General features: G+C 37.9%; 1 protein-coding gene across 1 annotated transcript in view; it reads left to right on the forward strand.

Moving 5' to 3' along the window:
- LOC117665248 (receptor-type tyrosine-protein phosphatase eta) overlaps positions 1-14,368 on the forward strand; it is a 104,594-nt gene extending 90,226 nt beyond the window's left edge. Inside the window, exons 13-25 of the mRNA XM_060687725.2 lie at positions 2,069-2,270; positions 2,412-2,530; positions 3,846-3,933; positions 5,001-5,039; positions 5,610-5,618; positions 6,002-6,089; positions 6,375-6,465; positions 8,244-8,317; positions 8,404-8,538; positions 9,786-9,905; positions 11,648-11,808; positions 12,937-13,072; positions 13,626-14,368. Of these exons, the coding sequence (XP_060543708.2) occupies positions 2,069-2,270; positions 2,412-2,530; positions 3,846-3,933; positions 5,001-5,039; positions 5,610-5,618; positions 6,002-6,089; positions 6,375-6,465; positions 8,244-8,317; positions 8,404-8,538; positions 9,786-9,905; positions 11,648-11,808; positions 12,937-13,072; positions 13,626-13,787 (1,424 nt within the window). The 3' untranslated portion in view covers positions 13,788-14,368. The remainder of the gene's footprint in view (positions 1-2,068; positions 2,271-2,411; positions 2,531-3,845; positions 3,934-5,000; positions 5,040-5,609; positions 5,619-6,001; positions 6,090-6,374; positions 6,466-8,243; positions 8,318-8,403; positions 8,539-9,785; positions 9,906-11,647; positions 11,809-12,936; positions 13,073-13,625) is intronic.
- The last annotated feature ends 1,853 nt before the right edge of the window (positions 14,369-16,221 follow it).

The raw sequence follows: 16,221 nt of genomic DNA on the forward strand, positions 1-16,221 counted from the left end.
CAGCACAGATAATTCAATGAAATCATCAACGGTTTTCCAAACATTTAATATTGTATCTTTTTTCATAAAATGTAACAGGAAATTATTCTGAACTATGAACAGCATATATCCGTGATGGAGAGCCTATGGCACGCCTGCCGGAAGTGGCACACAGAGCCATTTCTCCGGGTACGCGAGCCGTCGCCCGTTACTCTTCCGGGTTCTGGCGTGCTGACCGGCTGATCTTCATGCATGCCAGAAACTGGAAGAGCAGCCACCCGGTACGCATGCGCGCCCCAGGCAGCTGCTCTTCCGGTTTCTGGTGCACGCATGCGCACAGGCCACCTGGTCTTCCAGTTTCTGTCACACATGCGTGCACGAAGACCACTTGGCCGGTGCGCACACACGCATGTGTGCACACACGCTTCCGTTTTGGTACTCAGTGCCGAAAAGGTTCACCAATACTGGCATATATATTCAACTATGCTTAATTTTTGTGCTGAGATGGACAGCTCGTCAATCTATTTAATCCCCAAAGTATTGTATCTATATTTTGGTGGGATAAATGCACTATAGTGCAATGTGATGCAGTTTATTAATTTTAGGTGATTATTGGCAAAACAGTATTTTGTGTTGAGTGTTAGACAGTAATGTTCTACCTATCATTCATTATGAGACAGAAATGTATTTGTGTATATAAGATGTATATATACATAAATACATTTCTGTCCTCCAATAATGAATGATACACACATACAATTTTATATGGCCATCCATCTCAAAGCAGTCACTCTGCTGTGAATGTTGTAAATACAGCCCTGTATACCATCACTTCTTAATTTATTGAATGTGAGTATTTAATATTAGGAAATGCCTTTAGTTTCAAGATGGTTGATAATAGTATGTTATGAAATTAGCTCCCTGTATTTTGTCTGCTTTCCTTCCAAACCTCCAGAACAATTCAGTAGGGATCCATTTATTCAATTACAATAATTACAGAGTTAAGAAGCTTCTTGGATGAGAAGCGAAATGTCTTCAAAGAAAAACAAGATAGTCCAGTTGCCTCCTGAAAAAGCATCTCTAGTTAAATATTTCTCCTCTGTTTTGGTTTGCAAAACACTCGACACCTGAGTTTGCATTTGTGTGTTGTGATCACCATGAAGGCAGAGCTTTGTTTTGAAGAAAGATACGTTTAAAATAAACCTATGCTAAAGTAGTTTTCTAAGTCCTGTTGGAATTACGGTACATAATTTCTATAAATTGCAGGACATTTTGAATTGCAGGACATTTTGAAGGCAGAGATGAGACTTGTCCCTGTAGGAGATCAGCCATGTACCTGAACAATTGCTCAGCAACTATTTAAGGAGCTTCAAAACAATAAGCAGAAACTATTATAAACATCCTCCTTTGCAAAATTTGTAGTATTGTCCTCGGGGGTGGGTTCTTCTTACTGGTTCGCATCGCGCCCACGTGTGCACTCTTCTGCGCATGCGCTGAAGCTTCTGCACATGCACAGATCACTTATGATGACATCCGGGTCAGAGGGCGGAGCCTCCCACCGGTTTTACTACCGGTTCTTGGGAACCAGTCTGAACTGGGGACCACCCACCACTGATTGTCCTCACCAAAATACCCAATTTGGTCAAGGAATGTGAGCATTGGATATTTATTTCTTTTAAAAAGCAAAAACGGAAGTGAATTAAAAGGCAGCATAATCAACTTCAGAAACATTTAGCTGAAAGCAAGTATTTCTTTTTTCCCCAATGAATTCTAGAAACCAAATTAACAAAACACCATTTTGTTAATTTACTCTTAAAACTGTATATAAACCATTTCCAAAAGTGAATTAAATTAACTGTTTTTAGAAATTTGCACTTAACTTTTGTTCAGGAGTAGAAAATCTTGCATCTATAGAAATGAGATATGTTACACACCAACAAACTTCCCAAGCAGCTAACTAAATAAATAGTAATAATTCATCTCACTGGGGTTTTTTTTCTTTTCATTTTAAAACCAGTCTAATAGTATTTTATTGATGTGCTGCTTTTCATTTAACTTTAGCTTACGATGTGTTGTTCTTTCTAATTAGGTACAGTCTCAAATGAGACTTTAAAGTACACATATACTGATTTCAGGAGTAAAGAAACAAATACTTATGTTGCATATATCAAAACTGAAGAAAACCGTTCATCTTCTTCTACCAAAAATCAGGATTATGTTGTTGAAATAGGAAATGAATCTAAAACATATGGTTATTTAAATGGAAAATTAGATCCTCTTGGGTCATACAGGTAATTTTTCTCATGTTTCATAATGCAACTTTATAATACATGTGAATAAAACATGATGAATGAGTAATCTACATATCTCTGAAAACTCTTGATTATATCTCAGCCTAATAGCTATTTTCTTTCTTCCCTACCTTTGATTAGGGCACGTGTTGCCGCTTTCACTAGAATTGTATTTTTGAATGAGACCATTGTCAACCCAGAGAAGAGTTATGTCGCATTTTCAGATCTTTCACCATCCATTGCCTTACCTCAGAATCCAGGTATGGATCAAATTCTTTTTGCAAACCCAGCTCTATTCTAACCAAACCTTTGAATCTTCAGATTAAAATCCTTACTAAAGTTGGAGAGAAAATCAATATTGTATATTTAGAAATAGTGTGCATGCACACTATGCACTTACGCAAATGTGGTGCACTAGTGGTGGGTTTCAAATTTTTTTACTGCCGGTTCTGTGGGCATGGCATGGTTGGCATGGCATGGCTTGGTGGGCGTGGCAGGGGAAGGATACTGTAAAACCTCTATTCCCACCCCACTCCAAGGGAAGGATACTGTAAAATCTCCATTCCCTCCCCAATCCAGGGGAAGGTTATTGCAAAATCCCCATTTCCCCGGATCAGCTGGGACTCGGGAGGTAGAAAATAGCTGGGGGCGGGGCCAATCAGAGGTGGTATTTATCGGTTCTCCGAACTACTCAAGATTTCCGCTACCGATTCTCCAGAACTGGTCAGAACCTGCTGAAACCCACCTCTGAGCTGCATGCGCCAATCACTCATACAGAATCATCCATCCCCTCTCCCACCCACCCCCTCCCGGCCAGTCCACCAAGCTGGAAAGATTGGGGACCACTGTTCTAAGACATTTCTCTGCAGATGAAGCTGCAATAGTCTAATATGAATCTATCGTATCAGTGAATTACTGAAGCCAAGCTTTCTCCATCCAGATAGTTTAACTTGGTGTATTCTCCCTATTAAAGGAATCTGCATGCATACATGGGACTTGTTCTATGCTACTTTGAAGCTTTACATGTGCTAGCATATATGAGAATTCATACACTATAAATTTTACTTGGTGTTCTTAAGATTCAGGAACAGGGGCTGCTTTGCTGTTGTTAGCAGTAACAAATATAAGGGATGTGTGAATTGGCAATTCATTTTGCTTTGATGTAGTACATCATTCTATATCAGGGTTTCTGAAGCTTGGCAGCTTTAAGATGTATGGAGTTCAAATTCCAGATTTCCCCAGCCAGCATGCTCTATATCAATTCAGTTTTGAAGTTTTGAAGCTTATCCAATTTAGCTGGCTGACTTTATTAAGGACTAAATTGTGGCAATAAAAGCAAAAAAATAATAATAGCAAAATCAGAGCAGCATAAGTGGGTGGATACAATCATTAAAAAGAGGCATAAAGGATCTAAAAATATACATCGAAGAAAAATGAAGATCTAAAAAGAATGATAAAAAGCTAGAAGATATAAAAGACACACACAGAGAGAGACTAAGAGCAGGTTGAAGAATTAGATGGGTGTAAAGGAGCATAAAAGTATGCAGAAAACTATATCGCTTTTCTATTTTCCAGCTGTCATCACAGGAGGTGTTGTTGGAAGCATTTTGGTTCTGTTAGTTATTCTTACAATCGTTGGATTCATCTTCTGGAAAAAGAAAAGGTATAAAAACAACTTCATAATGCGGCTATTTTGAATTCCACGACCTATCGTGGCCATCTCTACTGCAGAGTCCATCAAGATTCTCCAAATTAATTAAGCCTGGACTCCCAGCATTCCCAGCTAGATTATTGTTTGTGTGGGGTTTTTTTAGAAATCTTCAGCCAAAACATCCAGTCAGCATAGCTATTAATGGATTATAGGAGTTGTAATTCAAAACACAGACAGTTTGTTTCTAATTTGTTCTTGCTTTAGATCTGATGCTACACAGATCTTTTTCTTGGTGATAAGCTTGTATTAAGTATACTGGAATGGTGAGGCAGGACTGCTACCGTGTTTCTCCAAAGAGAAGGCCGGATCTTATTTTCTTTTGACCCCCAAAAAAACAGCTAGGCCTTCTTTTTGGAGGGTTCTAATTATTGACTCACCTTGCAGCGGTGGCACCGATAGCCCCACCCTGCAGGAGCCCGCTGTTGGCCTACTTCTTCTGCGGCCACTTGCCGCCACTCGCACGCATCTGGAGCTCTGTTATTGGCTGCAGATGCCTTCCGGCAGGCATCTAAAAACAAAACAGAGGCCAGGGCAATGTGTGTGAGTGGCGGAAAGCGGCCGCAGAAAAAGCAGCCGCAGAAGAAGGTGAGACAGGTATCAGGGTATGTAAGGCCTGGTAAGTAGGGCAGCTCCACCCACCATCCCCATGCTAGCTTATTTTTTACCTACTTTTTAACTACCCCCTGCTCCCCGGGATGAGCAGGATCTTAATTAGGGCTAATCTTGTGGGTGGGGCTTAATATGATTGCATGCATTCAAAAACGTGATAGGGCTTCTTTTCAAGATGAGTCATCTTTTTGGAGAAACATGGTAGTTACTCAAAACTGTCTTGTCACAGAAAATTGAATACACCACCATTTACTAATTTCTGAAAACATATTTGTTGCCTACAGAAAAGCATAATTTATGGTATAATGTAAGTGCCTTAACTAGATAGATGAAAGCTGCACAACTAGTTTGATGTAAATATTAAGGAATGAAAATCCCAAGTAACTTGTTTTCAATCTTCACTTTTATAGGAAAGGTAGAAATAACGAAGTGCCATTTACTCAAATTGAGTGAGTTGAATTTTTTTTTCTTTGCCTAGTGTTCAGAAATCTTTGAATTTTTTTTCTGACCTTGGTTTGAAAATAGATGGGAGAGAGTGATTATATAAAGAATCTGCTGGATTTGGGCAGCCGCCAATACATTTAAATAAATAAATAAATTCCATAGCATTTCCAAAGCTTTACAAACAATTAAGGTTTGTTTTAATAAGCCATTTAATCTTTAAGGAAACAATTCACGCAGTTGCTAATTCTGCAAATGGTATCATGTCTAGTTTTATCTTAATAATAACAATGTTAAAGTTCCAAATGAAGTAACGTCTATAAGAAGCAGGGAAAAAAGGAACAAATAATTGGAAACAGCATTAACATAGCTTAAACATGGATAAAATAAATTTTTAAACCGATGCATTGTTTTCAAAACTTAATTAGAACCATTAATACCACAACAGGGAATTATTGTAGGGAATTCATTACAACCTTTGCTGAATCTCAAATATTATATATAAAAATTGTTTTGCTCAGTTAATAAAGACAATAACTAATTTATATTTTTCTTTTTCTTTCTTTTTTTCTTTCCAGACCTAAAAAGTAAGTAAATATTTCTAGCCTGAAAAAATAGAATTATTGTTTCTACCTTTCTTTCCAAATACTTACACATTCTGATTTCTGTTTATTTTCCAAGCTATATACATGATTTTTGAGTGAATTTTTTGTTTTACTTTACATGTTAAACGCTTCACTTGTCAAGTGTTTCTTTGCTTCACTTTGCTTTTGACTTTTAGAATTTCTAAATTGCTATTGACTCTCATTCATATCTTGATATGTTTCACCACTTCTCAATGGACACTTGACTCATATGCAGGGACATTTTTTGCATAATTAAGGAGTTAAGTCCCAAGTGACTCAGTACTTTTTTGTGGTTTGAACAAAACAGTACACTAAACAGTAGCTGCTGTTTTTGTTTTTTGCAGATCAAAGTTACTTAAAGTTGAAAATTACGAATCTTATTTTAAGAAACAGAAAGCTGACTCAAACTGTGGGTTTGCTGAAGAGTATGAGGTATGCTTTTTAACAATTCTTATTCGCACAGGATTATTTTCCTTGCGTATATGGTCACTTCCATTATTAAGTGAATTCTTGCAATTTTCAAGAGTTACATATTTGAGTGCATTTCATTCAGTAAGGAACCAAAACTCAATTGTGAAAACAAATTAACAAGCAGAAATAATAATTACCTCTTCCTGGTATCCACTGTTGCTAAAGTACAACAATGCTAAATATTCAAAAACTGTTTCTTGTGTTTTGAGACAAAAAAGTAATAAATTATATCTTTCTCTGTTGTAGGATCTCAGGCCAGTTGGTGCTAATCAGCCTAAATTCGCTGCTGAATTGTCAGAAAACAAAGGAAAAAATAGATACAATAATGTTTTGCCTTGTAAGTTCCCCATTCTATTTCTTTATTTACTCTTACTATTACCTAAAATATTTTAGCTGTAACTTTATAAAATGTGATCAGAACTTCCATTTGGCCAAAACAATTTCTGCTATGTTTTCTGCTTTTCTGTTTAGTTGTAATACAAAATGGAACTTAGATTTTGATTTTAAATTCTCCATATTTTGGGGGCCCTTTTTTTGCTGTGACAGCCTCCTGCTGCAACCCTCTGCCAGCAAAAACGTGTGTGGCCCTCTCGAGCTCCGTTTTCACTGGCAGAGGCACTGCGGACCAACCCTTTGCTGTTTCCAGGGAGGCCCCACAGGCCAGGTCTAAGCACCCCGCAGGTCAGATCCGGCCCGCGGGCCTTGAGTTTGACACTCCTGATCTAAGACATTCAAAAAAAAAAAATTTAATAAAGAGGACAATAGGTATTTAGTGCTCAAAAGCTCTCTCTCAGTAACCATGCTTCTCTACTGAGCTGCATCAAATTCTTATGTGTACCAGATAAAAAGCTATACATTGACCATTTTGAAAATTGCATTTGAAAATTGAACGTTTCTTTAGCTCCTTTCTTTAATGAAATTACTGGGATATGATTGTTTGAAGCATAATTAATGAAATGCTAATTTATTAGCACTTCCTTAAGTTTTAATACTTGACTTGAATAATTTATTTATTTATTTATTTATTTATTTATTTATTTATTTATTTATTTATTTTTAAATTTGTATACCGCCCTCCTCCCTGAGGACTCAGGGCGGTGAACAGCCAAATAAAAACATAAACTACAAACATTAAAATACAATTAAAAAGATATATATAAATTTGGCCCATGATTCAAAACAATAACAAACAATTAAAAACATTTTAAAAAATGTTAGGCCAGCCCGGCTTGCTGGAAAAAGAAGGTTGCTGGACAGCGGAAGGCACCGAGGTCTTGGATTCTCCTTATCTCTGGGGGCAGCTGGTTCCAGAGGGTAGGTGCCCCCACAGAGAAGGCCCTCCCCATGGGGGTCACCAGCCTACATTGTTTGGCTGATGGCACCCCGAGGAGGCCCTCTCTGTGGAGGGGTGGAGGGTGCTCTGGAGCACACAGGTTGATGGGAGGCCGTCGGTAGCAGCAGGCGGACTCGAAGATAACTAGGTCCTATGCCATGGAGTGCTTTAAAGGTGATAACCAACACCTTGAAACGCACCCGGAAGACCACTGGGAGCCAGTGCAGCTCACGCAGGAGAGATGTTATATGGGAGCGCCATGCGGCTCCCGTGACTACCCACGCAGCCGCATTCTGGACCAGTTGGAGCCTCTGGGTGCTCTTCAAGGGGAGCCCCATGTAGAGAGCATTGCAGTAGTCCAGGCGAGAGGTGACGAGGGCATGAGTGACTGTGCACAGGGAATCCCAATCAAGAAAGGGCCGCAACTGGCAGATCAGGCAAACCTGACCAAAAGTCCCCCTGGCAACAGCTGTCAGATGTTCCTCCAAGGACAGCTGCGTATCCAGGAGGACTCCCAGATTGCGAGCCTCTCCTTTAATTTAAATAATTAAATTTTACTGATAATGTTACATAGTTTGGTAATGCAATGTCTGCAAGAAAACCACCCAGCTCAGAGAGCACCAAGGACCTCACATAATTAAACTTGCTCGTAGCCTCACTTCCTATATTTTTTCACTTTGCATATGACTTTTCATAATAAATGCATTTTATTTATTTAATGAATTTTTCTATATTACATATAAAAAGCAAGACCTGACATATCCTTTTTTTTCTTCTTGCAGATGATATTTCTCGTGTTAAACTTTCCGTTCAAAATAATCCAACTGATGATTACATTAATGCAAATTATATGCCGGTAAGTCTTCCTGGTGTGTTTAAAACACATTATTTAGAGTGGCGAGTTTGTTGAAAAATTATACTGAGACTGTATTTTTATCACAGGGGTATAACTCCAAGAAAGAGTTCATTGCAGCACAAGGTCCTTTGCCTAACACTGTGCAAGATTTCTGGCGCATGATCTGGGAGAAAAAGATTTACACAGTTGTTATGTTGACTAAATGCGTTGAACAAGGCCGGGTAAGTGTTTTTTAAACTTCTAGGACCAGTTACAAAACATCACAACTATCTAGCATATACATGAGTGGCGTTATAATTTATTTAAAACTATTGTTCCTTGCTCCTTACCAACACAAACCAGTTTCTAAATAAATACAGATACAATATGTATTGCTGGCAAAGAAGTTGTTTATTTATTTATTAAATGTATTGGCTGCCCATCTTACCACAGGGTAACTATGCAAGAGTTACTCTGTGGTAACTATACAAGGAACGCAAACATACAGATTCTGTCCATACTAAAATATTCCAAATTGAGTTTAGAGGAAAGGTAGAAGAATGAGATCAAGTTTGACATGGGCAAAAATTAAAAGTAAATTATTAACAGATACATATTTCTATTTAGATTTAATTTATGTTTTTAGAGATAATAGCAATAGCACTTAACTTATATACCACGTCACAGTGCTTTTACAGACCTCTCTGAGTGGTTTACAGAGTCAGCATATTGCCCCCAACAATCTGGGTCCTCATTTTATTGACCTCGGAAGGATGGAAGGCTGATGGAAGGCTGGTGAGATCTGAACTGCCAAATTGCAGGCAGCTGGCAGGCAGCAGAAGTAGCCTGCAGTACTGCATTCTAACCACTGCTCCACCACAGCTCTTATAATGCTGCTACTAAGGAGAAGCTGATCCTCCATGTCTATTGACACAGAGCAGCAGATAATTAAAATAGTGTTCTGTGGCAAGAACAAAGAGATTTCTTGTAACTGTTCCCTAGATGGTGATTGGAATCATGTTAGTTTCAAGGTAAAAGAAAAACGAGAACCAGTTTGGTGCAGTGGTTAAGGCATCAGCCCAGTAACGGGAGTCTGTGAATTCTAGTCCCAGATTAGGCAGAAAGTCAATTGAGTGACCTTGAACTTGTCACTTTCTCTCAGTGGGTAGGAAGCAGTCAAGGACAAACCACTTCTGAAAAATCTTATCAAGAAAACTGCAGGGAGTTCTCCAGGCAGTCTTCAAGAATTGAACATGATTGAACATAAGAAAAAAGAAAGAGCAAAGCTGATTTTCATGGTTTCTTTAGTTCTCTAACTGTGTTGGCTAAGAATTCTGTAAAAATTGTCGTTACATAATGTCTGTCTGGCACAATGTTATGGGAAGCTGATTTATTATAGTATCTTGCAGCTGTGGTATCTCCAATCCAAGAAAGGATTTGACAATAAAATTATTTTACAGTATAACTTATGGGTCATTTATATTTTTAGACAAAATGTGAAGAGTATTGGCCAAACAAACAGTCCAAGAACTATGGGGATATAATGGTGGCCATGACTTCAGAAATTTTCCTACCCGAGTGGACGATAAGAGATTTCTCCGTACAGCAAGTGAGTTATGATCATATATTACAGAGCTTTCTCTTGATAGAAGGAAATTATCTGGGTTTTTGGCAATCAGGGTTTGGACCCTGGAGACAGAAACTGTGTAGATGACTTGTGGCAAAGCATGGAAAGTGGAATCGCAACCATTCTTGTCTTATTAGACAGCTGGGCTGCTTTCAGTATTGTGAGGCACAATCTCTTTCTGGGCTTCTTAGAAGAGTCAGGAGTGGGTGGCATTAGGTAAAGGTAAAGGTTCCCCTTGCACATATGTGCTAGTCGTTCCCGACTCTAGGGGGCAGTGCTCATCTCTGTTTCAAAGCCGAAGAGCCAGTTCCATCTCTAATCTCTTATATTCTTCCTCTAAGTTCTTTTGCATTTGCCTGTTTTATTTATTTCATTTTCCTAAATATGTCATTGCCAATCCTCTAATGTATGCTTTACTGGTATTCCACACGTTTTGTAAAGATGTATCTTCTTTCTTATTCTCTTTAAAAAAGAAAGTCAATTCCTTTTCCATATATTGTTGGAAATTTTTTTCATTTAGTAATTTTTGATTGAATGTCCATCTCATTTTTCTTTTTCCTTTTTTCCTTTCCATGTCATTATTATTGGATTGTGGTCTGCCCATACATTTATTCCAATATCAATTTCTTATATTTTAGCTACCAGATTTTATTAAGAGTAAATACAATGGCAATAGCACTTAGACTTATATACCGCTTTATAGTGCTTTATAGCTCTCTCTAAGCGGTTTACACAGTCAGCATATTGCCCCCCCCCCCCCCGAAGTCTGGGTCCTCATTTTACCCACCTCGGAAGGATGGAAGGCTGAGTCAACCTTGAGCCTGGTGAGAATCAAATTACCAAACTGCAGACAGACAGCAGTCAATAGAATTAGCCTGCAGCACTGCATTCTAACCATTGGGCCACCACAGTTCATTGTGCCATAATGCAGAGATTACTCTTATTTTTAACTTATTCCAGATAGAAGCAATATAGTACTCCTATACAGGTTTCAAAAGGGGGGAAATAAATTTTTCCACACCCCAAATTCAGAGGATAAATCTTTTTCTTAACGATCATAATAAATAAAGCTATATATAAATGCTTGTTGCCTGCACCTGCATTAGCTATATTTAATTCCAGTTAACCATCTTTTAGCATTTCCATAAAAAATAAAAAAAAAGTTGAATAGAAAATGTAGATCAGGAAATTTATTTGGTTCTTATGTGTCCTCATAAACTTAAGGGTAGGTGGGTGTTTTAGTTTGTTTTCCTGCTGTATTTATCCTGGCCAGTTTGTCTCTTACTACAGCTACCCTTGGATCTAATTTCATTTTTGCTTTTTTTTTTTTTTTTGTTTCCAGTTATGTTGATTTCTGCCAACCTGGTGCCCCCAATTGTGCAAAACGCTATTCCCAGAATTCCCAGTGAGCTTTGTTTTCAGCAATGCTGCCTGATAATTCTGGCAAATAGAGTTCCAACACAGCTGGGGGGGTCACTAGGTTGAGGAAAAATGTACATGTGCCAAGATAGATTGGATCTGCCTCTTTTTTCTTGTCTCGCAATGTGCATTTCCCGAGTTTGCTATCACAGGATCCAGAGTAAAGAGGAGTCACAATCGATTCCTTTGATAGCTTGTCTGAATAAAGCTTTTTTTAAAATAAATAAATAAAGCAAGTTGCCAGGAGGCATCCGCAGAAATAATTTCTTTGTTGAATTCTAACTTCTCTTCTGTATTTTGACAAGAGTGATTCACCAGAAAGTCATCCTGTGCGTCAGTTTCACTTCACTGCCTGGCCTGATCATGGAGTTCCAGAAACCACTGACCTCCTCATCAGCTTCAGGCACTTGGTGCACGAATTCATGAAGCAGAAGCCATCATCTTCTCCAACCTTAGTACACTGCAGGTGCAAATATAATACCTTTATTGACATTTAAGTATGATTCTGTGTAGTTGTGCTTGGGGTACAATGAGTGGCTGTCTCGCAAGGCTATTCATGGAAACAGCTGCTTTTAAAATTATAAAATCACGCAATGAGCTAGGAAGTAACAGTGACAATTGGAATTCTTTTGTGAAATGCATGCTATCAGTCTAACACATAAACACAAGGTACGCAGTACACAAGGTACACACAATCTTTTGGCTTTTACCTTGTCTGAACAAGAGAAGCTATTTTATATTGATTATATTTTTTGACCCTTGGATTTCTGCATTTTTCTTCTCCATGGCCAGAAGGGGGCATCTGGAACTTTTGTATTTGTAATTGGGGTGTGTTAATGAAATAGAACAATCAACTGCAGTTTTTGACTTGATGGCATCTTAACTAGTTGGTTTAAAAGAAACCAAATTTGAGCTATGATCAGTTGGCTGGTAAAGAGTCCTGCTGCCATGGGATGACTCCATGGGTTAGAATGGACTGAGATGAGAGCTGTGTGTATATTTCCAAGTACAATAGCATGTGCTATCATGCTAGGCATGTATCAGAGAGAGACTGCATTAGTGTGTGGGAGGGGGTGCCGCTTTGATAAATTGGGGTGAGACAAACTGTCCCTCGTGATCGTCTTCAGTCATTAAGAAATAGTGTTAGCTCCCTGAAGTGGCAGAATTTTTTGGGAGTCCAAAACAAATTAGATGGAGAGTTAAGGTCAGGCTCTCAATCATGAAGCTTTCTTAATAATAATACAGAAATGCTTTGCTACTGCCACCTTCTAGTATAAGGTTTTTTTTCTTCCCAATTTCCCAGTCTAGCCTGGAGTCATATGATTCCTAACAATCTCCCATCCATGTAATCCAGACGATGATGATGTTTCTGTTTATATACAGTACATTATATTTATAATTATATTGTATTCTAGTCCCATAAACAGGGCAGCTGGACAACTAGGGCATTAGTGTCCTTTCTTTTTTTCCTTAGGGAGAAGAGAGAAAAGTTAGGTGGTACTATTTTTAGATTAGATTGTAAATATAATGCTTGAAAAAGATAGTAAAAGAGTGAGATGAAGGTATTCAACTCTGTGCCGGTTTTTTTTAACAGCGCTGGTGTTGGGAGGACAGGAACTTTCATTGCAATTGACCGTTTGATACAACAGATGGAGATGGAGAACACAGTTGATGTGTATGGCAGTGTTTACGATCTACGAATGCATCGGTCTTTAATGGTACAAACAGAGGTATGGGGCAGTCTGTTATTCTAAGCATGCAGAACAAGCATGGGATACAGGTAGTCCTCGACTTCTAAGGGTAACAACTGAGAATTAGGGTTATAAGACATGATGGTCATTAAGTGGGCCACCACATGACAGCATCCAATTTTACGGCCTTAATTTGGTTGTAAAATGTCAAAATTCATGGTCATGTGACTGTGCAGGGCACTGCAAATGGCTGTAAATGCAAACTGGTTGCAAGCACCCCAACATGCAATCATGTGACAAGGCATGTGTGCAGCCATTGAAACTTCAAAAATGGGCCAGGTCTGGACAGATAACCTGGAACAATCACAAAGCGAGCACTACCAGTATGTCATTATTATTATGTTTATACAGTGCTTTGGATCCAATCTCCATAGTGCCTCCAAGTAAGTAGCAGTTTTTGGAGACTGAGTCCAAAATGTTACACAGTCCTCGTCATGATTGGTTTTAGACATGTGCAGTTTTCTCTTTAAACTGATGGATGCATCATCTAAAACCTATGATAAAAATTGCATTGTTTTTTTGCCCCTCTTAGGACCAATATGTCTTCCTAAACCACTGTGTTATGGATATTATTAAATCTAAGAAAGAGAAGAAAATGGATCTCATCTATCAGAACACAGATGCCATGGCAATCTATGAGAACTTCACACCATCATCACCATATATTGGGAGGGCAAATGGCTACCATGTATAACTACAAAGGAATGACCTGCTTCCCATTTGGGCCCTTTGCAGAGGAGAGGAAAAATATGCACTGCTTTTGTATGACTTTATATACAAAGACTTCAGCACCTGTTGTGAAGATGCACGTGTTAAATTGCCAGTGGAAACTGTGGATTCAATATAGTGTTAAAAAAAAAAAATCTATACTGTATTTTGCAGAGAATTTTTGCATTGAGGGTTGATAAAACAAAATATTATTGGTGAAATTAATGTTGGCTGAATAATAAGAATGAAAAATACAGACACTTTTAAATTATTTTTTAAACATGTTGATGTTCAGACTTCATAGGATACTGATTCTATTGTTCGTGTTCCAGAAATTAATGATGTATATTGGTCACTTTAACATTTAAATTCCACAGTGACTTCTCAAATTCATTTTATTTAAAATGAGAACACGTAAACCTTTTATAAATAGGATATTTTATTATGTAATTGTGCCTTTCTATTTTGCTAAAGACAAAATAATCAGAGATCTATATTTTTGTATTGAAATTCTCAGATGATGTCTAACATTTGAATATGATTATTTTCAATTTTTTTTACCTGGAATACCTATGCTTATTCCTTCCTTCTGGAAGTAGCAACCATTCATTTATATGATACTTTAGTCTGTGGAAGGTTTATTGCAGAATTCATTTGCTTGATCTTGTGAGCACAATCACTATCGTATCATATTTTGGTTTTATAAGAAGGACAAGGCTTTCTTATATGGGTAAATTAAAATTTATCCAATTTTATTTTCATGCATTGAAAATATTTCCCACTTGATATTTCTCCTACTTTTGATGAAAGTAGTCTTTCCGTGCCCTTTGAAGATCCTGGTTGTTCTGTTTCTCTGTACCATTTTCTTCTTTGACCTCAGTCTTATGTGTCCTTAATACTTTTCACTGCAATATGTATAATGATTAGAGATTTCCTCTATTGTCATATTTTGTATGCTTAGCAATACTTATGAATAGCTGTTGTTGATCACATTTGACAATAGTATGGACACCGCAAAAGAAAATGGTATCGAGAAATAGCAGTTGTTTATGAAACAAAAGGAAGTTAAGCTCTTACTTTGTGAAAATATGCTAATTTCTAAGTAAAAAAATAAGGGATGTCCAAGTAGCCATTGATACTTGTGACCTCAGGTTTATCTATTAGGGGTATGCAACTAATAATGCAAAGATGGAGAGGGTTTGTAAATGGATTGGCAACTTTAATTTCTTATCCATTTAATGGTTTTATCAAGTTTTTTCAATTCATAGTTCTTCAGGGTAAGAGTTTGAAGTAGTACATTTCTCCAGTGATCAATGCTTTACAGGATGTTCTTGACTTAATAACCACAATTGAACCAGAACTTCTATTGGTAAATAATGCAGTATTGAATTTTGCCTGATTTTGCGACATTTTGGCCTCATTTGTTAAATGGATCACCAAATCCAGGTTCTCCTATTGATTTTACTTATTAGAAGTCCCCTGGGAAGTTTTCAAATTCCAATTGCGTAAGCCTGTATCCATTTAAATACATATTAGTTGTCAAGTGCCCGAATTTTAATCATGGCCATAGGGGCATCGCAATGGTCATAAGTGCAAGGACAGTCACTTTTTTCAGTGCTCTCTTTGTTTTGCACAGTCATTAAACAAATGGTCGTAATGGATTTATGACTGGACGCTTAGTGACCATTCAAAGTTACCGCTGACCTTCCAAAAGCTAATAATTTTGATTTCAAAGTTATCAGCCATAAATCACTACCACCACCCTCCACTGCTACGGTCACATGACTGTATTTTGGACACTTGGCAACACACTCACCTTTATTGCTTTTGCCCCGATTTTCAACATTTTTTGTCAGTTTCTGGTGTTTGCTTCTGATTTCCAGCAAAAGACGCCCATTGTCAGGCAGAAAAGATTAAGACTGCACATAAAGTTCCAGTTAAACTGATTACTAATCATGCCTATGCATAGGAAGCTACTCAACTAACGGTTAGCACTATCTTGGTGTTAGGTAGGGGGGAATGAAATTCAAGAGGGGTTGGATTTAGTCCATTTGTGGCTATATAGAGACTCTAGGCTGATTCCTCTTTTGACTCTGCCCCCAGGTTCTTTCACTCCTTCCCCTACAACCATTGGGTAAAATAGATTTTCTTAAAGACCATGGCATTCACTTAACTGCCGCAAAAAAAAAAGTAATAAAATTAGGTCCAGTCAGGTGATGACCTGCTGCAACTTCGGACTGTAATTTTCGGCTCAATTGTGGTCATAAGTCGAGGACTACCTATAGTACTTTTCCATGCAAAGCAGGAATATCAAAAGTGGAGCTTATGGGACTTGAGAATACCACATCAACAGCTTCCTGCTTGACCATGATAGTTCAAGTATCTCAATCATGGCATATTGCTCAGATCTTTTAACAGCA

The sequence above is a fragment of the Pantherophis guttatus genome, chromosome 1 (assembly GCF_059756535.1).
Source record: "Pantherophis guttatus breed Tessera chromosome 1, ASM5975653v1, whole genome shotgun sequence".
NCBI classification, from domain to species: Eukaryota; Metazoa; Chordata; class Lepidosauria; order Squamata; family Colubridae; genus Pantherophis; species Pantherophis guttatus.